The 26,312-nt window shown below is 39.6% G+C and overlaps 1 protein-coding gene across 3 annotated transcripts in view; it reads left to right on the top strand.

Annotated features, from left to right (window-relative positions):
• TMEM132C (transmembrane protein 132C) overlaps positions 1–26,312 on the top strand; it is a 765,633-nt gene that overhangs the window by 716,227 nt on the left and 23,094 nt on the right. Inside the window, exons 1-2 of one of the 3 annotated variants that reach the window (XM_026859693.1) lie at positions 13,710–13,762; positions 19,400–19,543. The exons of 1 other annotated variant lie outside the window; for it this stretch is intronic. In XM_026859693.1, the coding sequence (XP_026715494.1) occupies positions 13,715–13,762; positions 19,400–19,543 (192 nt within the window). In that variant the 5' untranslated portion in view covers positions 13,710–13,714. Of the gene's footprint in view, positions 1–13,709; positions 13,763–19,399; positions 19,544–26,312 lie in introns of those variants that run through there. One more of the 3 variants, XM_026859692.1, reaches the window with a different exon arrangement.

Genomic DNA, 26,312 nt, shown 5'->3' with positions numbered 1-26,312 from the left:
GAGCATTAAGTGGGTTAGCTGTGACCCCTACCAAAACCCAGGAACAATTTCTCTTAATTGGTAGCTTCTAATGATGATTTTGATCCGTAAAGAGAGTTTTTAGTGTTTCCAGGGAATACCTCATTCTTCGCATCAGGTGAAATATTCACCTAGCAAAACTATGAATTGTTTAGGCTGGACTCTAATTAATGAGGTCCTGAGGTGCTCCATCTCGGGCAGTGGATCTATCTAGACAACAAGGAGATGCTTTACTCTAATGGAAGATAATGAGTGAGCATGGGGGAAAAAAAAATCACCAGGACTTTTATAAGTGTCAGTGTTATAATGAGCTACCTCAAGCATTAAAAAACCCAACAACTTTTCACCTTCGGTTTGCTATTAAATGCATGTTTGCCTTACCCTGCTTTCAGTTTACAGTTCATTATCCAGCCACACTCTCATCACTGAGGATGTTTGTCATGGAATTCATAAGGAATCTGTTCTCAAACTCAGTAGTTCTGCTTGAGGGAGATAAAACACTAAAACCTAGGACAGGGTTCAGTACAGTCCTGGAGAGAAAGCTAGCACTGTGCTCCTAGCTCTTTCTCTTTGTCTGTGCAGTAGCCGCTGTAAAGACATGGGGAGCAGCGGTGACTATTCATAATCTCGTATCAAAAGGGTACCAAAACTGCACTAAAGTTGGGCTACTAACAAAACCTGCTTTGCTAAGCTAGAGGGCCTGTATGCAAAAGCCTTTCTGCAATGCCAGAGCTCTCCAGATTGATGCACATATGCTAAATGGATTAACAGACCAAAACTTCGACACTATGGCAGTGTCCCCATTGCTGTGGTCTGTGCTTTAGACCATAGATAAACTGCAGGGCCTGGCGATGGGAATCGGCACAGTGAACCTATCAAGATTGTTTTTCCCCTCAGAAACAAATCACGCCTAATATTTAAAGCATCATCACCAAAGCATGAGCATCAGCAAGCCAGCACACTGGTGAGAGAGGGAATTTCAGCAAGCAAATGGAAACAGAAGTAACACCGACATTAATTTTAATCAAGTCCTAGTCCTCTGATTTGTTCTCTTTATTTTTTTCTCTAGCAAAGCTGATTGTCTTTCTGCAAGATTTGTTACCTCACAGAACAATATTATAGGCTGTAATGATGTAATTTATTGCTGCAATTTGCTTTTGGAAATCCTCTGTTAGTGAAAAAATAGCAACGGCGCAGTTTTATTAATTATAGTAGTTGAATATTGAATGCTGACTGTCACAGTCAGGATTAGTGACTGTGTTGTACTCTGCTCTCCAAGGCCCTATAGAACCAGGGCTGTGCGTGTTTTGGAGGTTGTGAAATGAGTGTTTTGGTTAGACTAAGTAAATGTAAAAAAAAATAATCCAAGTTCACTGGGGAGTTTGAAAAAATGATAGAGGGAAACATTAGCCTGTAAATTCAGTACTGCAAAACACACCAGTGCGTTACTGCACCGCATAATGTGCTTACGTGCAGGATGGTTCTGCAGCATAGCCCATTTATCTACACCTTCTACCCCCAAACTGCTTCTGACAGTTCAAACTTTCAGGTTCATTATTGAGTTTTACTCTCAATATGCCATTCCAGGGAGAACTACTTTATCTCCTGCTTTCTTTTTTTTTTTTTTTTTTTTTTTTTTTTTTTTTTTTTTTTTTTTTTCTTTAATGTGGAAATTCTTTACCCTTGGCATAACACTTTTCATTTGCATAAACCAGATTTTACCAGGATGTAGGTGGGAAAAGAGCATGTGGAAAAAAATCACCTTGTGTGATTTAAAGGTGAATTCTCTTCCTTTTGTGTTCTGAAACAGTGTACAATTGAGTGAAATCCAAAAGGCTTGCTATAACCTCTTTGTGTTCTTGAGTTCTCGTTTTGGAGAGCTAACAGAAGGTAGAGGGCCTCCTGCTGCATATATTATGTCGGCAGCAGAAACCAAAGCGATCAGTCTAAGACCTGAATGTACATTGGAATCATTTTGTATAGGGTACTATGTGCCTGTGTGCCAATACCAAGAAGTTTTTATATGGCTTGAAGCTTTGATTGAGCCAGCAGAGAAGACTATGCTTGAGAGTCTGGATCTGGGACAAAATGTCAATTGCAAGCGTTGAAAAGCAGCGACTAACAGTGGAGCTGCCAGCTGGCACGAAGTATCCTGCGACATATGTTTTAAGAATGCCTGGAAGCTTCAGGAGTGAGCTTCGTGTGGTAATAAGTCATTCGAGACTCCGTAATTCCTCCTCACTGCTCTTACCTCATTCAAATTATGGACTACTCATTAAGCACCGGGAGTCTCTGATACGCAAAAATAGGAACTGTCTGATGGACTGGGAGCCACATGTCTGGAGGTAGTTTCTGCCTCTTTTGGATCTTTAGCAACACTCGGGTCCGCAGCACTTTACTCATCTTTAAAATGGACACAGTAGTTAATATTTCTTATGTTACAATTTACGTATTTGGCTTACAGGATCATTCTGTACTGCTGATTTTTTTTTAAAGGAGAATTCTCTGCTTAAACATGAGTGCCACTTTACTACCCAGTACTGGCAATGTTGTTCTAGTCATGAAGAGTAAAAATGTAAGTGAAGCAAGTTTGTGGCTAGAGGTAATGTCTTTTATTAGGCCATCCAGTAGAGTTAGACAAAACAGCCAAGCTTTCAAGCACGCAAATCTTTTTTCAAGCCTCTTTCAGTGTTGTAAGTTGCTGTGAGATGCTCAGATAAAGATAATGGTCACTGCAGTTGCTCCAGGTTATACTAACAAATGAAATACTGCTTTAACCAAATGGATTTGATCCCTTGTCCTTCATATCATAACTTACACACTGATCGTAGCAACCTATTTCAAGGATGCTTCTCTAGCCATGAAGCTCTAGGCAGCATGGTCTCGCAAAGCAACCCCTGAAGGTAAAACATTTTGCTTGAGTAAGGAGGAAATAATTGCATCTGTGATTATATATACTTCATATGTTTACTTTGCTTCCTTCTACATATATGCTAGGTTTAGTTCCTATGGATTATAAGGCCCACCAGTCTTAGACATGTGTCTGTTCAATAATTTAATTTTCTTGTGTCACTCTCTCATCTTTTTAACTGTAGTAACTTTGTGATGTCTGTACAGTATCTGCTCTCAATGACACAATAGTCTTGTTCCTGCCCTCCGTGTGCTTTGCTTTTGTAGACCTGCTATGAAGTCAGTGAAATCAATAAACCATTTGAAATGGAAAAATAACCTAGGGGCAAGGATAGGAAATAATAATATTTTCTGCATTTTTCTTACTACTTTTTCATAGCAGTTTTGTAAAAATCTCTATTGTGTCCTTCTTACAGATTTTGCTTATCAAAAAGTAAAACTGTACAGCCAAAATAAGAAAAAAGAAAATAGAAGTTTTCTCTTGCTGGTTTCAAAATAGACTAAATTAAATTGAAATATTTAGCAGAAACTGCCTGCTTCAATTCCACTGTGGTTTATATAGAGTTCTGACATTCACAAACTTGAGCCAAGTGTTCATGTGCAGTCCACAGCCAGAAATTTAGGACCTTAAGGAACTTGAAGATGAATACTGCCTATTAGAAGGAGAAAGTAACTCATTAATAATCCATGACATATTAATCTACACAAATAAAACAAGTTCGCAACCTTCCACAGTGGCCATAAAAATCATCCATGTATCATATAGTACCCCAGTTACTTAAAACCAAGAAATTGTCCTTGGGACTTAATCCTTAAAGTCCATAAAGCATTTAAAATTGCTTCACCCCAGCTGTAGAGTGTATGCCACCCCACACTGTGATCAGCACTGTGCTGTTCCCTTGGAACAATACGGCAAGATAAAAATTTTACCTTAATTTTCCAAGCTGAACAGTGTATTCATCATCAGTGTGGCTTGTAGCACTACATAAAACTTGATTCATATTCAGTAAAATCTGGGGACTCCACCTGAAATTCCAGGAGTGGGTTATAGTAGGCACCCTATTTTCACTGACTGTAAAAGAGTTCCTACTTCCACTCTAAACAAATGGAGTAAGGACAGTGGCCCCTCTGAATGGGGAGCTGAAGCACACAAAAATGCAGATTGGAAAACTTAACTTGCCCGAGTTAGTTCAAGGAGAAGAAAGGATGAGGTGATCCAGGTGCCTACAGATAGGTGTGGAATGCCATTAAAGATGCTGTAGGGTCTGAGCCATCCATCCAGGAGTACCAAACATGACACAGGACCTACAGGAGACCTGTGCCCTTATGGAGGAGCATCTGGAGGCCAGGCATGATCTCTAAGAGCATGTAAATGGCACTCTGCTTCTAGGCACTCCAGTCTTGTCCCAGAGCTGCAAATTGTGGCTTGGATCTGTTGTGATGCGTGTCCCCAAAAATGGCATCATTTTTTGTCTAACTATGTGGATATCTTCAGTGTATAGTTTAATTTATCAAACTATACTTCTCTGACAGCTTTTCCTGCTACTGCTGAGCAATACAGCACTGCAAACTGAAGCAAATAAAAAGTGTACCTCAGTTTTTGTAAACATCAGGTCCTTCCTGTTCTTGACTCCCATCGTTCAGAAACCACATGAAGATTTCCAGCACTGGTGCCCAGCATGACTTTGTGCTACTGCTTTACTCCGTGTCTCTACAGGCTCCGCCCGTGTCAGTGATGATGCTGGTTTCATGTCAACCACGGTGAACATCTGCAACACGCTAAGGGATAAACTCCCAACAACAAAAGTATCATGGTGATCCAGGTCATCACTAAGTGGTGGAAAACCCCTTGTATCTGTTATATCTGATTAGCATAACAGCCAATTAAATCAAACAGTTCTGTCTGCGGAGCAGGGCCCCAATCCTTCAGGTGGAAGTCAGCAGAGGTTTATAGAAGTGCTTGAGTCTTGACTAAAGGAAAGCACATTAGGGAGGACTCTTTAGGGTTTACTCCATAATCCTTGACGAACGGACCACAGCTTTACTGCAGCCACTGGCAAAATCACTGTTCATTTCAGTGGGGTCGGGGTTAAAAAAATTACGTTTGCAAAATATTTACAGTAAGAAATACCTGGGATAGAAATGTGTTATATATAAAATGAAAAGTACTGCCTCTCTCTGCCTATAATCAACTATGTGGCTTCTGTTAACATGGAACGCCTCATAATCTTATTTCCATTCTAGTTGTGTATGTGTTTGCATACCCAGAGATTACTCACATATATACGTAGTGTGTAATTGTGTGTGCATCCATGCCTGTGTCCTAATATGCTTGTATATTTTCAATCTGCAACTGTCTATTGATTACAGTGATTACAGCAATATTATTATAGATATATAACCAACTATATAACAGGACCGCAGGTTTAATTGAAATGAACATGGGAAGAATTTCAAATCGCTAATGAAAATTGCCTTTTTACTACCAGCTATATTCCCACAGTCGTCACAGACTCGGGACATCACCAGAGCTCCGCTGGTTCTGCTTAATGGTGGAGCAAAGCCAATTTAACTGGGGGTCCATTTCCAAATAAATTCTTCAGACTCCTGAAAAAGGAAAGTAAATGACTGACAGATCTTGAGCCCAGAAAATGCCCTTAAATTGACACATTTCACATATTAGTGTTTTTTGCAATAAAAGAGAACTGTAAGCCATGAAATTATTTCAGCAAGAAAATATTATACAGCTCTATCTCTGGCTGCTTAAGCATCCATGAACTATTCCATTATAAGATCACCAGGTGGCTATTGCCTTTCTCTCCCATTCAGGTTTTACCAATATTCCCACTCCCATCTGTGATAAACTTAATAGGACCATTCAGCAATGGAGAAAACACGAGAGGTGTTCATCATAGCTGAAGACTTTCTCGGACAGTTATTCCTTAGATGTTTGAGTAAATGAAAAGCTATTTTTGTGATTAGAAAGGATAGAATGTGTTGCAGTGTCTGAGGCCATTTTATTGGCATAGCTTTTGGTATCCGTAACAAATATTTATCCTTTTCTGGAAATGTTGTAAGTAGCTACAGTCACTGAATTAATGCTCTTAATATGTTTCTCTCCACTTTATCTTCCAAGCACATGGCTACTCTTCTAAGAGTGCTTGTTACATAAAAAATTATGAGTACATATTGTAGATGTTGTCACATGTCTAATATACATGAAATATAGATAATTTATGCACTACATAAATGTATAAAAACAGAAGTTTTCAAGAGAACAGAACAGTTCATTGCTTGTATTCATCAGGCGTAAGTGTATCCATAAGTATCTGTAAGTACACTTATATCCATAAGTAGAAATGCTCTGAAACAACAACAGTGATGGTTCTCAAGTATGTTGGTCTCAGAATAAGGGCTTTTAACCTGTCACTTCACAGCTTTTCATCCGTTTGCATTTTCTATGTTCAAAATAACCAGTAATGATGCTGGAGTTGGAATATCTCAGGTAATCACTCACATTTCAACCCATAACTACAATTTTTTCTCGCTAGGTAATGTGTTTCCTATGTAAGTGCTTTCATTTCTAAGTCAATTTAGCAAAATACTGAAAGTAAGGAATGAAATTTCACAAAGAGGAGCAGATAGTTTCCTGTGTTACACATCCGCATCTTCTAAAAAATCAGGGGGTTTGTTTCATTTATATCTAAGTATAGAGAAATAAAATACGGGCTTCTGCTTCCCATCTTCTCCAGTCACCTTTATAACCTTATTCTATATTTTAAGTGGTTATAGAAAGATGAAATGTGAGCTTCTGCTTCCCATCTCCTGCAGTTGTCCTTAAAACTTTTTCTACTTTTTAAGTGGTTCCAGAATTGTTTTCTTTGAAGTCATTTTCAGTTGCAGACGGTTCATCCACACAGCAGGAAATACCATCTTTCTTTGAAAATACATATTGGCCACTGCATCTTGACATATCTGTCCAAGTCAACAGGGAATAGAGGCAACTTTAGCATAATCCTGTTTTTTTTAGTGAGCTGTACCTAATTGAATTTAGCGTCGCAGCTCCTACAAAACAGAGAGGCCCCCAGCTAGACTCTCAGTCACTGTTGATACACATTGATTACAACAGACACTTAAAAAGGACAAACTATGCACAGTTACAGCTTTTAAGATGATAAAGGAAGACACAATCAAGCATGAAAGTGTTCAGTTGATTTTACTTCATGTCCTTATTAATTTTCATTTTTCATCACCTAGGGGGTTAGATTATCTAATGAGATCATCTTGTAGTAATTTAGGGTGGTAGGGAAGGTTTGAAGTTGTCTCTTGAGGACTTGATTCATTAAAAAAAGCATTGCATGCAAGTGTAATACATTGACATGTGTGAGCTAAGCATGTTACTCTGCCTGATTCAAGCAGTGTAACAGTTCTCGTGAGAGGGGGAAGGAAGGAGTTTCCGAGACTGTACTTGCTGTCTGCAGTCACAAGGAAATCTGTCTGACACCTTCTTCCTTGCAGAGGGTTTGCTGGTTGTTGCTGCTGTAGGGAATGCCTCTCTGACAGACTTGGTAATTAGTTTGGACCCTCACAATTTAAGTATCAGGATCTTCTAAGCTAAGGATGCAGGTTCCCTGTGTCATTGCTTTAACTGAATCCATGCTCTTTGTGGGAAAAGGGCCACATGTTTCTCATTCCACCTTGCTTTATGTAGGTAAAGACAGGTTTTAAGGTAAAAGGAAACAAAAGTTTTATATATTAAAAAAAAAAAAAAAGAGCCATAAGGAATCAAACTATGACTCATTTAGCCAAAAGGGTATTTGGGGGTTCATACTTTATAAACAAAAATAATTTGGGTTTTTGTTTGTTTTGATATAACATTTGAACTATATTTCTCCAAATATTTTAGGAAAATAAAGTGGAAAGAAAACTAGAACACTTCAATATTTTTGGAGTATTTTATTCAGCAAGAAAACCAAAACCAAACTGTGTCAGATGGTGTGGGAATGATTTTTCTCATTCCTTGATCTGTTCAGAAAACAACAAGAATCAGTTATTCACCAAGATGTGCTGAGAATCAGTTGATCTGGTTGTTCTTTTTAACTCCTTGGTGTAGAAACAGTCTCTTATTATAGTCACTGCTCAGTGTATTGACATTCAGCTATCATGTGGAGCCAGAATGGGGTTGCTTTTGTACAAATAATAAATACAATTAGCATTGATATTCAGGCAGTGGAACTTTACTGGTAGAAATATTAATGGAAGCGCTTGGATCCTTATTCCACAAGGGAGAGGAAATAAGATTTCTCGGTTAGTCTCAGTGTCTGTGGCACACTATTACAGCTCCAAAATCAAGTTTTGAATTGGTACTGTGAACTGCATATGATCAACTTAGTATATAACAAATACAGTAAAGTAAATATTTCATTCTGAAACAAATTTGTTAAAAGAAATCTGAACTTGTTTCTCAATTGTTCAGAAGTGGAAGAAGTGACAGGACCTTCAGAGGTGTTGTAACCTTTCTGGACCTACTGGCTAATAAGTTTTTTTCATTCCACCTAGTTTAAAACACATTGGAAATGAGGAGACAGAGACTGGTTATGCCTCTTCACCAGATCACAGAAAGCTGCCTTCTCTGCTAGGATAATTGCTCTTTCCATAAGCTCTGAAGAAAGGGCACTCATGAGCCCGCAGCTTGAAGCAAAATGTTTCTCACTGTTCATTTTGGAGATTTCATCCTTATAAAACAGGCTGTGTCTATTGCTTGTCTTTCTGCTAGCCAGAATACTCTTTATGGACTTTGCAAATGGGAAGTTTATGCTGATAAGATTTTATTTTTTTAATTCAAAATTGCAAGCAACAAGAAGTGAGATACTGTTGTCATAATAATCTGGATAGAGTCCAGACCTCTGTACCTGACCTTAAGTCAATGTGGCCTTCATACTGATACACAGATCTGAGTAATGGCTTTATAACATTTTTCCATCATTTTACGTCACTAACAACAGAACAAAGCAATTAAAGGCATGGTTAATTTTATTCAGTTGCTCCAGTCTCTTCTTACTTTTTAAAAGAGATGCTCACTTTTGGGTGATGATAGAATTACATTTAGCAATACAGCCTCATCTGCTAAATCAGAGTAATCATTGGCTATGTTCCCTTTTGCACATTCGAATGCTAACAGGGTAGATTCACTGCAAGGAAAGTGTGGATTAGTCATCCAAGAATCCAAAGATATTCTTTTGCATCCCTATCTGTTAATATATTCTACATTCCCCTTTTCTGTCTGCAGAGCATAATTTATCAGGACTCAAAAATTCCGCTGGCAGAGTATTTGAAAACTGTATAAGCAGGGATGAAAATGGAACGGTTTGTTGCTAATGTAGGGGAGCCAGTAATTAAGATTTATCTCAATATGGAGACTAAACAGAGACAAGATCATTGATTAAAAAGGCATTGCATTTGCAGAACAGTGAGTTCCCATTTTGAAAAGTCACTCAGATCATTGTCATAAATTACATGGTTCACAAAAGCTACAGGGAAGATTATGCTGAGTGCGAGACATCCCCACCCCAGCTGAGTGCCGTTTGCCTTCCTCTTCTCTGGACCCAGGAATCTGCCACCGGTTTCCTTGCAGTGGTCCAGCCCCAGAAGAAATGGGTGAGGGGCCCCAGCCTAGCCTGTGCACCGATGGGCTTTGCAGGTGGTGGTTAAAGCCACTCTGCCGGGAGGCGAGAAATATGAGTCTGAGTCCCTTCCTTATGTCCCTGTTTCCACATTTCCTCTGTTTCCCTTCCTTCAGACTCCTTTAAGACACCCAGAAACATCATGTTGGTCCAGGTCTTCAAACAAATGTCATGCATGCTAGGGACAGAACAATGCCAGCATCCACCTGTGAGTCTTTCCATGGGTGATGTTTTATCTGTATTTGATTTCTGTATTATTTTGTTCTTCAGGGCAGGTATGAGCCTTGATTTTTGTGCCATGTACATCATTGGCCATTTAACAAAGGCTTAATAAAAAGAAGATACCTCACAGTGTTTCCATGTGTTGAAAAGAATTAGCATCCAAAATAAATTTTGAGACCTTTTATTCTACTATGATCATTAGAGACAGACTGCAGAAATGGCAACTTTTATTGAATAAATCTGTTTCTTATGTAGGTTTTGAATAGCCTGGTTTTTCATTACTGTTAATTTGTTCATTAATTTACATTTTTCTTGACAGTGTGGACCTTAGAGTCGTGGAGTGACCTGGATTCCATCTGGATCCATGTTTGAATACTTAGGGATGCTATTAAATAAGCAGGTTGTCCCACTTTGGTTTTACTACTTAATGACATTACCCCATTTCTTTTGCAATGTGGTATTACACCTGAAGTAAAAGTCCTATGTTATAAACTGATGAATGAAGCAGAGCAGGATTTACATGTGATGGGCCAATAGCACTGTAATCATGTGAAAAGAGAAAACCAAAATCCAACCAACAAAATTTGCCCTTCATCACTGACTGCCTTGGAATGAATCTGCTTCAAGGTGGTCCTCAGTCATGCAGACTCTTTGGTCTGTAGAATTATAGAATGGTTTGGCTTGGAAGAGACCTTAAAAACCACCTAGTCCCACCCCCCTGCCATGGGCAGGGACACCTTCCCCCAGCCCAGGTTGCCCAAAGCCCCGTCCAACCTGGCCTGGAACCCTGCCAGGGAGGGGGCAGCCACAGCTTCTCTGGGCAACCTGTGCCAGGGCCTCACCCCCTCACAGGGGAGAATTTCTTCTTTAGATCTAATCTAAATCTGCCCTCTTTCAGTTTAAAACTGTTACCCCTCATCCTATCCCTACACCCCTGATCAAGAGTCCCTCCCCCCTTTCCTGCAGCCCCTTTCAGCCCTGGGGGCCGCTCTAAGCTCTCCCCGGAGCCTTCTCTTCTCCAGCTGAACCCCCCAGCTCTCTCAGCCTGTCCTCACAGGGGGTGCTCCAGCACCCTGAGCATCTTCATGGTCTCCTCTGGCCCTGCTCGGGCAGGTCCGTGTCCTTCTGCTGTTGGTGCCCCCAGAGCTGGACAGAGCACTGCAGGGGGAGTCTCATGAGAGCAAAGCAGAGGAGGATAATCCCCTCCCTTGACCTGCTGGCACTTGACACAGCCCAGGACACGGTTGGCTTTCTGGGCTGTGAGCGCACGTTGCTGGATCACAGTCAGTTTTCCATCCACTGACACCCCCAAGTCCTTCTCCTCAGGGCTACTCTCCATCCACTCCTCGCCCAGTCTGTGTTTGTGCTTGGGATTGCCCTGACCCATGGGCAGGACCTTGCACTTGACCTTGTTGAACTCCATGAGGTTTGCACGGTCCCACCTCTCCAGCCTGTCCAGGTCCCTCTGGATGGCACATCCCTTCCCTCCAGCGTGTGACAACACCACACAGCTCGGTGTCGTCAGGGAACTTGCTGAGGGTGCCTCGATCCCACTGTCTGTGTCACCAACAAAGGTGTCAAACAGCACCAGTCCCAACACCCACCCCGAGGACGTCACTCGTCACTGCTCTCCACTGGGACATTGAGCCATTGACCGCAACTCATTGAGTGTGACCATCCAGCCAGCTCCTCATACACTGAGTGGTCCATCCATCAAATCATGCCTCTTCCATTTAAAGACAAGGCTGTCATGCGGGGCGGTGTCAGATGCTTTGCACAGGTCCAGGTAGATGATGTCAGTTGCTCTTCCCTTGCCCACCAGTGCTGTAACCCCATCGTAGAAGGCCACCACATTTGTCAGGACAATTTGCCCTTAGTGAAGCCATGTTGGCTGTCACCAACCACCTCCTTATTTTCCACGTGCCCTAGCATGGATTCAGAAACCCTCCTGAAATGTGTGCTAAGAATTTAAAAACAGAATGTCAGCTTCTTTCCCTTCCTGTATATACTGTTTGTGAATGTGCAGTGTCAGAGTATCTAGTTGGCAGAAAGCACAATGTATAATTTACTTTTAATCATAGGATTATGTAGATAAACAGTCTGCTGCCTAACAATGTTATTTCGTTAATCAGCTGTAATCTTAGTAGTATTAATAACTCAAATCTACAACCATTGTGTTACCAGACTCACAAATCAGCATAACAGTTGTCATCAGTACAGTACAACCCTGTGCATCTCTCTAACTAGGATGCCCTGGAAACTTGTGATGCATAACTTAGTGCTCATCAGTAGACTATTTATGGTGTTTGCAACTGGCATATGTGGAGTTTAGTTTGTATCTCCCACATCTCCATCTTCTGGTCTTGTAAATGTGTTGCCAGGGTGTCGCTGTTCATCAAGGGTGATGGCTTGAACAGTAGTTGGAAGCACTGTACAGCTCCTGGAGCTCTCCTGCGTAGGCATTGTCTCCACCGATTCAAATGCTGTCAACAGCATGCAAGGGCTTGCTGCTTCTGTCCTTTTTCTGTAAGACAAACACTGGTTTGAATTTAAGGTAGACAGTGCCCAACTGCCTCTTTTCCACAAACTTTTTCAAGAAACTTTCCTTATAAATTAAAACATAATTGGCTTTTCTGTGTCACTCCTTCAGGTCTTCAGAATAGGTTTGTTACTCATGAGGGAGTGTGTTTGTGTGAAGGGAGAAATCTTAATGCTAAGCTATGATTAACATCATTCTATGAGATTCCACTTACAGAATTTTCAGCCTGTAAACAGGACCATTCTCATGACCTCAGGCTCCCATGGATTTCTCTTGATAACACCATCTAATCGGATTTAGAGTTTAATTAAACAGCTGTCACTTTGCTTCCTCATTCTGCCACAATTTAATGTTGAATTAGTTCCTAAATTAGTCATGGCTGAATGCTTGCCTTCTTACAGCTGAGAGGTTGGATGAACATAAGGTTTGCTCTTCAACTAAACTCAAGCAACTAAGGCTCGCATTCTGTATTCTTGCTGTTTGCACAGAGCTCCCACTGACATTGGTGGAAGTTCCCCGACTGAAACAGGGATGGAATAAAATGTGAGATTCCTGCAGAGTCAATCATAGTGTTACCTAACTTCAAATGCCCAGATGTGAACACACGCTTCTTCCTCAGCTCTGTCTAGAATACATTAGCTTTATGGATCTTATTTTCCCTTTCTAAAAAAGTACTGATTTTTCTGAAAACCAGTTCTTCTGAGTTTTCTGTGAAGTAGCGCAATGAGTGCAGCTGTGGAAGAAAATGTTGAGGCCAACACTACTGCTAGTGGACTTTATCCAAGTTAACCCTGATGTAACCAAGACCAGAGAAGTTTCTGGTACTCTGGATCGTAACATCAGCTCCAAGCAGGAAAGCTCAGAAATTTCCTGTAGAGCAGTGATACTTGCATCGAATTTTGTATAATGGTCCCCCTGAACCCAGGTGCAATATAATGTAATGTCTGACTCTCTGCCTGACTCCAGTCTCACCGTTTTTCTTTGAAACACCAATTAATTTTTTTCCTGATATACTGAAAAGTAATAGCAAGATTTGTAACAGTGGTAACTTGATACAGGCACAAACAGAGGAGCTCCAAACCACTAGGCTGATAGAACTCACCAGTTCTAGCTTGTGCAGTGGGCTTCTTGATTACTTTTTTTTTTTTTTTTTTTTTTTTTCAAAAATCAAGCATGCAGGGAAATGATTGGGAGTACCCCTTTGTCCTAACTAGTTGCACTTGAGTCACAATTTATCAAGTGCTTAGCTATAAAGAGGTGTGAAAGCCACCTAGCCCTCTTAATTCCTTTATCTGGGGAAGGAGGATGACAGTAGAAGTTGCTCCTGCTATGATTTCCTCCCATGCTTGCTGCATACATATGTCAGCAGAGAAGCTTTTCTTTACCTGTAGTAAGTATCAGGTTGTGACCTCAGGATTTCATTTCTGAAATCAGTGAAGCATGCTGAAGGTTTGTGTAGAGGAGGTGCAACTCTGTGTTCTTGATGCAGGGTCTGAGGGTTCAGGTCCTTGAGCAAGCAAATGTAGTGCTGATTTCAGCTAGACTAGTACACAGGATAAAGTCTAGGCTGGGAAAGAGTAGATGCTTTTTTAGTGGGTAATGAAAGTGCTGTGTTGCGTGAAGACATTTACTCAGTTCTGGTTGAGATCGAGCTTGAAGTTAAAACATCAAAAAATGTTTAATTTCTTATGCACACAATTCAGTGGTTTGCTTTTGAATATCTTCTTTGGTTAGAGCCTTATGTCTAACCACTAGTCTTCCTTTAACCATTAGATGAACAAGAAAAAAATGTTCTTTAATGCTACTGATTGTTAATTAAATATGTTTAAATAGTAATGATTTCCTTCATATGCCATATTCATTGAAGGGATGCTCTAGTAACAGGAAAGAACCATCCAAATCGGGAGTTTGTACATAGGACTTCATATGACAAAATCAATTCTGCCTCTGCAGATTCAGATATTGTTGGGATTCGGTCATTGTGCTGCAACGACAGTTTGAGGCTAACAAAGAGTTCAGGGCTCAAATCTCTCTTCTGTGTCAATGAGAATTATATATGTAGTTCTCTATTTCAACTTTGGAAATGACAACCCTTGCTTTTTCAGAGGTTTTAATACACTTACAGAAACTTCTTTCCAACCTGGATATTGATGCTTGCTTATAACTCATCCTCTTTCTGTTTTTTCAATTTACTTTGCACTACTTTCCCCATTTTGGAATTTATTGGGAACAAGTCCAAACACAGCTATCAGATGCTTTCAGTCTTTTGCCACACAAAATAAATTTGATTTTAAAACTTTAGCTGCTGCCTGCACAGAAAGTAGATTAGTTCTTGGGGGATTTTAAAAATTAAAGAATGTGGAAATGGCCAAGATATTGTGATTTTTGAAAAGCGCCTACATTTTAAATGAGTTCTTAGTCTCTCTAAAGGTTTGTTAGTAATCTTGTTTGTATACTCCCAAATTAGCTCGCAAACAGGATGGTATATTGCATTTATAAATAAAACGTAAAAATCACCACCTATACCAGCTATCTTATTTCTTGCTCTCGCAATCATCTCGGTGTGAGAACAATTGTTTTCTTAATGTTGCTTGACATATCCTTAAAGATTCAACTACTGTTTCTGCTTATCAGTGGATAATCAAGGGTATTACAGGAGGTGACAGAATGCAAGGGAAGCAGGTCACGTTCCGTGCTCAGTATTGCAGAGCAGACAGACAGTTCTGTTTAAGCTCCTTTTATTTTTATGAGTTTCAGTTCAGCTTTTGAGGAGTCTTGGACTGTTTTCATACATTATTTAGAGTCTTCTGCCTAACAGCTTGTGTATGGGTGCAGACAACGGGTCAATTCTCAGTTACATTAAAGCCTTTGGCTTTATTGCAGCAATATAAAGGAAACACTGAGGAGGCAGAAGTTGTGTCATAAGGCTATTCCATACACAGGGATACAGGACACACATTTTTCTATTTTAGGTCTAAACAAAAAGACAATGGAATCAAGACTTGGTTCTTTGGTCTTTTTATATTTTTTTTTTAAATGTCACAGTTGAATAGCATAGGGAACTTAGAGACTAAGGGAAGTGGCAGGTTTGAAAATTGCTTTTAATATAGTGTGTAATATATTAATTGCTTATACTTCACTATTTCTTAATCTGTGTAACACCAGTGAGTTGTGACAACTCTCAGTGGAGATGAAATACAAAGGTTTCTGTGTGCTCAGAGCTGTAGCTAGGTGGCTACCGATAGCTTTCCAGTGCTGAGGATCTCTAACGATTGTAACGGTACTAGCTATGAAACCAGCTATGAAACCATTACATAACAGCTACAATATTTTTCATCTCGTTTCTGCACATCATGAGTTGGAAATTCCTGAAGTTTATACTTATGTAAAATTTCAGTAGCCCCTTATCATGATAAACAATGCTTTTACAATTTTGGGGGCAGATGCATCTCTGAAGTTATTAATCAGAATAAATTCATCCAGATGCACACTACCTCCTTTAATGAAACCATTAGCAAAGGGCAGAAGATTGACATTTCTAATTGCTGATAAAGTGTGAGTAACCCAAGTTTTCTGTCTTCTTTTCAGAAAGGTCTTGAGAAATTTGAAAAGGTTTTTTAACCTTTGTAATTGTGGCTTTATATCAAAACCACTTAGAATTCAGATACACCGATAATGACATTGGAAAGAGAGAAACAGAAGTGACAGATTATTACTTAACAATTGGTACATCATCTCTGCTCTATATAGTGCAGAAAGCAGGAATGTCAGTCACACTTGCCTGTCAGGCTTTTCCATTTTAAAGGTACAGATAATTTTCTTTTGTCTAGTGAAAAAGGATCATGTATTTGGGATGCGTGAAGCAGAACAGGGTTATTTTAAATACAAGATATATTGTGTTATCATTCGATTTTGAAAAACTGTAGACTAAGATAAAAAGGGGGAGGGAACCACAAGGTCACCTGCTCCCTCTTCTACCTGACTCAAGGAACCTATGGTATTTCTGAATTATGTATAATCTGTTCTTGAAAGATCTCTTAGACTAGACTGTGTGATTTCTTCTGCCCCAGACAACCTATTCCATCAATTTGTTATCATTATTTTTATGTCATTAAGATTACCTTAATGAAAAACAAATCTTCCTTGTTGCAGTTTTAACCCATTACCTCGGGCCCAGTCCAGGAACATGGGAAATAGTTTATTCTTCCTAATTTTTTAAGACATTTATATATCAATAATCATCCTTCAGTTTATTCTTCCTAATTTTTTAAGACATTTATGTATCAGTAATCATCCTTCCCCATAATCTTTTCTAGGCTAAACAATCCCAATTCTTTCAGTTATTCCTCACAGATGTTATTTTCTAGTCTTTGATTTTTTCTTCTTTTGTATTTCTTTTCAATTGAGAAAGCTTTTCTTGGCAGTACAGTTCTCAAAATCAGACGTAGCCCTGTAGCTGAGACGTTGCTACTACTGAGTGGGAGTACCTCACATATTACAGGTACTCCTCCTTGTACGATTTACTGTGGGAGGGTTCTTTGGTTGGTTTGGATTTGTTTTTTAACCACAACAGCATGCAATTGCTGCGATCTACTATAATCCCCAAATGCTTTTTGGAGTTCAGCTTTTCCTGTGAAATATTTTCTGTCCTGCATTTATAGGATTAGCTGTTCCTACAGGAAAGAAGTAACTTACATTTAACTTTATTGCATCCCATTTTTTTAAGCCCTATTTCCAATACTGGATTTTAATCCCATCCTCTAGTGTTTTTGTGGTGCTGTAGAGTAGGCTGAGAGTTTAGCTGCGGCCGTGGCTGGTTGTACAGCAAACATGATTTAGCGTGATACTACTGGCAGTCTCGCCATCACCCCGAATGCCAGAGCGGACTAAGCAGCTGGTCTGTTCCTGCTGAGATGCAGGGCTGGGAAATCAGGAGCACAGGATCCTCATGCAGGTCAGAGTGCCTTGAGGTCTTGTCTGCTCAGCTTCTCACTTCCCTTCTCTCCTATTTTTCTTAATATTTGACTTCATGTTGATGCCTCTGATTATTCAGTGCTGCAGGCATGACCAAAGCTGAGCTGGAGGGAGTCCTAGTGACACCCAGGCAGTTTGTTGCAAGTTAAGCCTGAATGATGGATTTACTCTGCTGCTTCTGGCACAAAAGTTTCACCTCACTGCATAATCAGGTCTTTGTTTTTGTCTTCTTGGCAGTGGTGCAGGGCTTGTTTCTTTTTTTGATTTGTGGGTATGATTTTCTGATATGTCTTGAACTTTATAAATTACCATTAAATGCAAATACGGGTAAATCAGGGTGAGTTTTATATCTGAAACTCGTTTCTATTTATGGGATTTCTCTCTTCTTCAAAGGAACCTGTCCCTTTAAATTAGATTTCTCTATCAGTAATACATATCAGTTGCTAAGGAAAAACTGGATCTAAGTAGAGTCATTTCAAAGCAGAGCTGAAATAGCCTGAAAAGATGTCCTGTCACTTCCACAAACTCTTTCTGCTCCTTTGCCCCGGAGTCCTTAGTCTGCAGTGTTTCACCCTCAGAGTCACAAAATATAAGGCTTTAAGGAATTGAGGCAAAATATTAATTTCAGAGGACATACAGCACTTACAGTAGCCAAATACACAGCAGAAAATATGTTGAATCTGCTTTTTGGTGAACCTATATGGATTATTCAATGCTTGCTTTGGAAGTCTGCAGAGGGAAGGGTAGTTGGGTTTGTTAACTGTGTTTTTTCACACATGTTGAGGTCTGCTCCTTTGCATCTGTTTCTGGACTTACCAAAATGGAACAAAATTTTCAAGTTTGGATGACTAAAGCTTCCAGAGCCTTGCATTTCACTGCAGTGCTCTGTTGCTCAAAAATACCAAGTACTCAGCGGAATTTGTGTGGGGGGATGGCTGGGGGTGATCTCTACATTTGAAATCCAGGAGTTCTTGAGAATGGCCTTAGACTTACCAATAATGTTATTTATAAATCTGGCTCTGATCTACTGCCTTGGGTAGTTTTGTTTTCATATATGCCATAGGAATTATTTAGGGTTCATACTTTTCTAGAGCAGTCAACATTCCTTTTTTAACTTTTTTTAAGTTTGGTGGAATTTCTTCAGAGCTGTAGGAGAACCTGAGAAATAACGAGTTGCAAGATGAAAAGAAAAATCGACCTAGATTTCAAATTCACTAAACTTGAATCAAAAACAGTATCAACGATATCAGTGCCCCATTTTGCTGCTGTTGACATCAGTCGCTGCAGTCCTCGTGACTTTGGTGCTGAGGATTTTGCTGAATATTTTAGTCACTTTATAGAATTGGAAGCTGAAAAGTTGGAGGAAACTGCGAAATTCTTCCTACATAGGGAATCTTGGGAATACAGTGATACTGAAGCTGTTTAAGAGTTAGCTTAGTTGATGGTATATTGAAAGGCTTTTATATGCTACGACCCAAGTTCAAACATCAGATTTCCTTGTTATTTTCCTGTAGTTAATAGCATCACTAACTCCTCCTGGATTCCTTACATTGCTTCATTGGCCTTATCGAAGGAAATTAAATAATCTTGAAACAGTTCCAGATACAGAGTTCATGAGAGGCCCCATTTTTGCAATGGGCTTAGGTTCAAAGAGCAATATTTTACTTTCGAGGCTCTTGTATCCTGTCCCAAACACTGCCAATCAAATGCAGTTTAGTAAAAACTCTGAACTTATATTTTGGAAGGTAAATATCGAGAAAAGCTCCATATAGGTTTCTATGATGTGTGCCCGCCTGGACTGAATTTAGCTGCAGTTATGTTGCTCGCTATTTAACAGCGTGCAATACAGCTGACTTTATTTAACAGATAAAATATAACTGGGATTTTACTACATTTTACCAAGTTGCACCTATTTGAAGATGAAATTTGATCATTAGCCGCTGAGAACTAATACGTCTTTCTTGAGTATAAGTCCAGTTGAAGAGCCGATGCTTGCCTTTTGGAAATGTCCGTAGCTGTCTCTGAACAGCGCTGTGCTTTGTTTTGTGTACAGGACACGGAAATTCTGAACACTGCAATTCTCACGGGAAAAACAGTGGCGGTGCCCATCAAAGTGGTCTCCATTGAGGAGAACAGTGCTGTGACAGACATCTCTGAATCAGTTGAGTGCAAATCCTCTGATGAAGACGTCATTAAAGTAAGTTCATGCCATGTATTGGCTTCTGAAATTTCATGTCCTTTTATACACAGAAGGATAATAGCCTGGGAACAACCACTAAATTGACTCCTGCAAATTAATTGTAGTACTATTTCAAAAGCATACGGAGAGGCATTTTTAAAGAGAGAGAGAGTTAGGTGCAACAGTACAGCCACCACGCTGAGTTTCAGTAGAACGTCAGTGTTTAATTTTTATTTCTGTCCTGATTTTAAAATGTCTTTTGTAATGTCACATCGTGTCCTCTGTGCACAGAGTTCATTCAGTGCAAAAACAGCTCTGCTGTTAGTACTGCCTCTCCAGATGTTTCTTATCACCTTTCCAGCTGTGATTATCACCTCCACAGCTGCATCAGTGGAATGGATTGGATGAGTGTTCCGCAGCAACTGCAACGCAGAGTCATCCTGGTTGACTTCACGTTCTGCTGAGGGCTGTTTTGAATTAACAGCTTGATTCTGCACAGAAGTGGCCAGGCAGCATTCACATGACTGGTCCATCAATTTAGCACCAGCAGCTTAATGTCCCGCAGTAACACACACCAGTGGGGTGGTATTGTCTTAAGGCAGCACAGCTCTTTCTGCTGTGAAGACGTAGTCAAGGCCCCGAAGGAAACTCACAGCTGTGCGGGGAGTCAGTACAAAGACGATGCTCTGCACGAATCCCGCTGCACTTGCCACACAGGACCTTCATGGTGCATGGTCTTTGAGCAAGGGTGATTTTACCCTTGGTCTGTAAGCTCTTTTGAATAGGGATTTTGTTATATTATGTGATTTTACAGCACAGTGGGCTTTGTGATGATACTCTTTAGTTGTCTTCAATGTGCCATCAGCTCTCCTGGATGTATAGTATACAAATAGTAATGCCACGGTGTTATGTACTACAGTCAGTTCAGTTTGTGGGTTCATGGAAGTCAGTAAAACTCCTGTGAATTTTCAGGATCCAACAGTTTGCTGCACTGTAGCAGAATTTATGTAGAAGCATTTGTTATACAAGTAACCAAGTAGGTGGTAAAAATAGTCATACTTTGAACTAACGAAGCCATTATAGAAGACTTTTACAGAAACCTTTCTGCTTTCAGTGGATTCTTCAGAACCAAACAAATCACTCCAATTTGCTGGAGCTTGAAATGCTCCCATATATCAGATGCTTTACAGAGTTTTTAATCTCAAAGAATTCCTGTTAACCTTTTTCCTAAGGTAGCCACCTAACTACAAATCAGAGTAAAAGCTGGAATTTAGTTTAGGGATCATCATGACTGTAACTTTATTAGAAAACACATACCTGAGTAAGAAAAAATACAAGATAGCGTTCAGAAATTTAAAAAAAACAACCAAACAAAAAAGCCCTAAAAAACAAAAAGACAAACCCAAAACCAGAAAATTACATGATCATCCAGATTATCCATCTTGCTTAAACAGCTAACAAAATTTCACCAGTTCCAGCCCCATGAAGATTTCTTCTTTTCAGCAGTGAAAATGGCGAGTATTAAGTTCTTCCATTCAGAGGAAGACTCAAGACAGGGGGAAAAAATACACATCTGATGGGCATTTGTTATACATCACCAGATGATGCATAGAAAATGACAGCACAATGATTTCCTAAATAAAAATCCCTCTGCAAAAATGACTTCTGGGGTTTATAGCTTTGGAGCATATTGATCAAGGAGAAATGAAATTCCCAAATCTTACAGAAAAAGAGAGTGTTCCTTCAGTAATTGCAGCACAGCCTGGACTATTGCAGTTCTCCAACAATTTATTTGGAAAGAATGTTTCCTTGAAGCACCATGTCCTTTGATTAGCACTTGGGACCCTGCTGTGCTCTTCTCTTATTTTCTACAGAAATAATTTATCTCCACTAAAAGCGTTGCTTAAAGTGGAGCCTGTTTGTACTATCAGAACATTTTTAAGTGGCTTCTAGAAGCTTCCCTGTCTAGCCACTCTGAAGTTGAAGTGAAACAAATAACTGGAGGCTAACACACTGTGTTTATTGGAATCAACTAGAGAATTTTTTCAGGTGTAATTTCTTTCTCCTCAGAAATGTTTTGAAATTGCTCGGATGAATAGAGGAACTGTCTCCTGTGTATTTAGAAACATACGCAGAATCTCTAGAGAAATGCATCTGTGACATGAGTGCTAACTGCTATAAAACATCCAGCTAGTTAAAAAATAGAGTTCAGTAAAATGCTTTGAATAAAAAAGGTTTTATCATCTCATCATAAAGGAAAGGGGGTTTTTTGTTTGGGTTTTTTTTGTTTTGTTGTTTTTTTTTTTTAATCTAGAATGTTCCAGTTTCCAGGAAATTTCTTTACGTGGGGAAAAGAAGTTTGGGGTTCAAGTCAAATTGACATGTTCATACTAGTTTTGGTTTTAAAAATCACTCAGGTTCAAATGGAGCAAAGACCTTCCATCCTTAATTAATTTTAAAATTCCCCATCAAGCCTTTATGTTAAATTCTTTGGCTATATCATCATCCTCTGTAAAATACTGTTTTAGGGACCTTGGGAGTAACCTTTCTGTTTAAAACAAAAATAAAAAAATCCAGTCATCATAAATTATATCAGTTGGGGAAAGATCATGGTTTCTTCCCCAAAGAACATGTGCATGTGTTTACAGTTCTTGTCCCTCTTGTAGCAGAACCAAAGCATGTTTGCAGGTATGAAACCCTGCAGATTAATTTAAACCACAAACTAAGGAAAAAAAAAAATGGTTATTGATGAGAGCTATTTAATACTTAGATGTATATCATCTGGAGGTTCACACAGATATTTTTGTTTGATTTCTGATAACTTTGAATTCAGGTAAACATCACAAAGTTAGGCTAGAAGTTGAAGATGATCAGTGCACTTGGCTTGTAATATTTAGTCACTAAGTGTCCATTTGTATGGTTCATGTAAAATAAAAATTTATATTAATTTATGCGGTGCTTTCAGTTTGGCTCCAATTACATGACTCTCAGTAAGAGAGCCCAGTGGAAATCTAAGCCTAAGATATAGCTGCAAATAACAGGTAATAGTTTCCCCAGTGATAAGCATGGTCTCGAGGCAGCTCAGTGTACAGTTTGTGTCCTGTCTTAATCTGCTGACTACTACTCATTTTACTTTTTTTTTTTAATTGTGTCATAGTTTCAACTCTTTAATTCCAAATTTACAGTTGATTTCTTCAATTTTTTTAAAAGTCTTTGAATGCTCTAGACCTTCACACAGTGGTCCAACCTTTAAAAAGTGGACACATAATTTATTAGGGCACTAAAAATGGTGCAACAGCCAAGTTTTACTTTGCCAAGCTGGAATCTACCAATAGGATGCATATATCTGGATCCATTAATAGGAACTGTAGTTGCATGCATCGGCTGCTTTTCATCTCCTGGAAATTCAAGTGGAATGTGGCTGCTTTCACTGGTGCTTTTGTAGAGTTTGCTCAAGAGCAAATACTGCCTCAGGTTCCCAGGTCACCTGGCTGCTAAAACAGATGCGGCTTCATGCTGTGAAGAAGAGCAGAGTTTCAGAAGACTTAAAATATCTTGTGACGATTCCAGTTTGAAAACTCTTCATAATGTTTATGAACTTGAGGATGGCTTTTTTTCCATGAAAATCACCTGAGTTTAAAAACCTTCAGTGCTACACGTATTTCAGAAGCTACTGTAAACATTGTGAGTTTGTATTTCATCATTCTTGCACTAGCTTTTATCCTGTTGCTATATGAAGGGCTGCTCTATACATGGTATTGTATTCTTACTGTATCACTGTTATACATAATTAGTAAATTAAAAGCTGGATACTAGTCTCAGTGTATTGGCCTTGACCCCTACTCTGAAGATCTTATTTACTACTTTCTTTTCATTTTTAAATGGCATTAATAGTTTTGAGACATATTCAGATCAAAACATGGATTCAGATAATGTTAGTCCACACCTGGAGCTGCTGTGGTTGTCACTGGAAACAGAAACATGGATTTTACCTTTAAAGTGTCCCTCAGTGTTTTTTAACGAACAGTGGGCTCTCGGTTTCATTGGGACTGATGAGCAGAGGATGACATTAACCACAGGTAAAGGCGACTGCAAGAATGTTGGGAGCTTCTGTTAGGAGCTAAAATCCAGGACACGGTGTCACAGCTGTCCCTCTCCTATCGCCGTAACTTGAAACAAAATCCCAGATCAAAGCAACAGTGAGCTGCTGGGGGCTGAAAATCTGGCTGAGGGGTTTTATGGGTGAACTCTGGCTTAATAGCTAGAAAAGACTGGGACTACAGCTGGTATCATCATTTTCAAAGCAATAGTGATGGGACTTACAGACAGCTGTCAAGGTTACAGATCTTGTTTAAAGGCCCAATCCAGTAATCATTTACACGCATGAGTAACTTTGCTGTGAATACTGCTGACATCAGGGGACATACTCATATGAAATACTCATTTAGGATGCATAAATGTTTCAGACATTTTGCCATTTGTGGTGGAAACAGCTTACAAAATTAAATTAATTCTTACTAAATAGACAGAAGCTCATGTTGAAATGTTTGCTGTCCATTTGTGAATCTGTTCAGATTAAAGGTCAGTCTGGATGCTGTGTAACACATGACGCAGGAACGTCTCGGTTTGCCAGTAAGGAAGATGACAGATAGACATATTCACAAGAGATAAATAGTTGTGTACTAATTGTAGTGATTTATTTTAAAAATCGTCTATCTGGGACCATATCACAATACCCTATTTACTAAGGAAAATTCATCAGCACTTCGCTATTTAAATAATGCTTTGCTATTGTCTTAGTATACCCAATCTTGCACAGGTAGCTACGCTTCAAACTCTTCAGTTTATTTAACTACAGAGAAGTTTCATGGCTTTTCCTTGCTTTCCAGTGTTTTCAAAACTCGAAATGTGTTTTAAAACTAAATACAGAAGCCTTGTTTTCACTTTGGTAGGCAGAGGAACCACTAGTAAGCAGCATCCGTAGTTATTTTTATGAAAAGTTGTGTGATGTGTTTTTCTGCCAGTAGGTTGAATGCAGTCCCAAGCTGAGTGGCTGAGCTACAGGCAGCTATTAAAGAATCAAACTCTTGAGCCTCAGCCCTGCACTCATTAAAGTGCTGCACTCATTAAAGCCATCAGGAAAGCTCACCCTGAAATTTTAATGGTATGGGGACAGTCCCTCAGGCTCCTTAATGTTTCATCATAGTACCATGGCTATTCCAGAAAAAAAAAAAAAAAAGTCTTAACAAATATAAGATCTATGGATGCCCTTTCATCATACTGTTTAGGCACCAAATAGAAAAATACGTACTCCGACTCAAACCAGTGGCTATACACTGGGGCAGCATGACCCCTTGCTCTCTGAGTATAGGGGCTGGGTGCCAGGCTTGGCAATGCAAAATGAGGCTTCTGGCACTAAGGGAAATCATCCTGCCCTTTGTTTGTAGTAGCCCTACCTAGAAAAGTGTGGTTATCCATGCATAAGCGAGGCTGTTAGTGAGAGCAGAGGTCCCCACACTCTGTAAATATATTGACCTGAGTGAGGATCAGCTTCTCCCTGCAGCTGGTGGACTGATGGGGGATAATGTCCTGCTGCAGCACCAGTTTCTGCTACCTGGTGTACTTACTGTAAGGGCTCAGCTGGTCCCTGGATCCCTTTGAACCTTCCAGACATGCGACCAAGAAAGAGCAAAACTGACACCCAGGGAATGGTGGGATGGGGACAGTGATGACAGAAACATTGGAGTGATGGGAGGCTGTGAAGTGTTGCGTTAAAGAAGGTGCTAGTGCCGAAATACCTTGGTCTGTTAAGATCTGTATGAAGATGTATGGGAATCAGGGTGTGACTACCCTTACCTGCTGAAGGGTATGGAGACACTCGAGATTGTTAAGGAAGGGCCTAAATATCTGGCGGGTTGCTCTCCACAGGGCTAATTCAAGATCTAGTCCTTTTCCTATTGAAATTAAAGCGTTGTACCATGAACATTACAGAACTGATGTCATAGAGAATCAGTGCTTCTGGTCTTAAACACAGCTTGGAGATAATTGTACTTGGTTTAGTGAAACATTATAACAGATAGTGAGAAAATACGAAAATGAGGAATCTGCTAAGTATTAGAGGAAAGTGAAGTCTGCTCAAAACAAAGCTTCCCGTGGCATCTGAGGTTTCTTCCCTGTGCTCTCTTAGCAGCAGCATCTGGAGACAGATAATGATGTGGTGGGTTGTGATAAAGTGTGATGCAGATGGTGATTTCAAGGGGAAGCAGAGTTTCAAAAGATTTCATCCCATTAGAAACCCTGGCACGTCACGGGCACATTATATTTTCCTTTCATACCTTTCAACTCCTGCTGCATACGGCAGGGTAAGAGTCCAAACTTGCATTGCATTTCTGCACCTCAGCATAAACATATATTCTTTGTATGGGGTTTTATTGCAAAGCCTTCAAGACTCAGAGGATTTAGGGCTTCACATTATGTTTTTAGTGCAGGTTATAGGAGAAAATAAAAACAAGGGGCTGACTAGAAAGAACTGCTTGTTCCTACCAGCTATTTTGATCGAGGAAGAACAATAACTTCCAATAAAAAGCTCCTACAGTGAATATAATGCAATTGATTTATCGCTCATTTTTTACTTACATCTAAAAAAACTCTATTTGGAGTTTGTTAGCTAGGTGCAACTGTTGTAGAGCTGAGCATGCTGAATAACTAGTAGGTGGATAAACTTCTCATTAAAACAGGTCTCATTCCTAACTCAACCCTGTAAAACAAAGGGAGAAATTAAAAGTCC

Source organism: Athene cunicularia, assembly GCF_003259725.1.
Source record: "Athene cunicularia isolate RWA chromosome 15 unlocalized genomic scaffold, athCun1 chr15_part1, whole genome shotgun sequence".
In the NCBI taxonomy this organism is placed as follows: Eukaryota; Metazoa; Chordata; class Aves; order Strigiformes; family Strigidae; genus Athene; species Athene cunicularia.
This window is presented reverse-complemented; position numbering and strand designations above follow the sequence as displayed.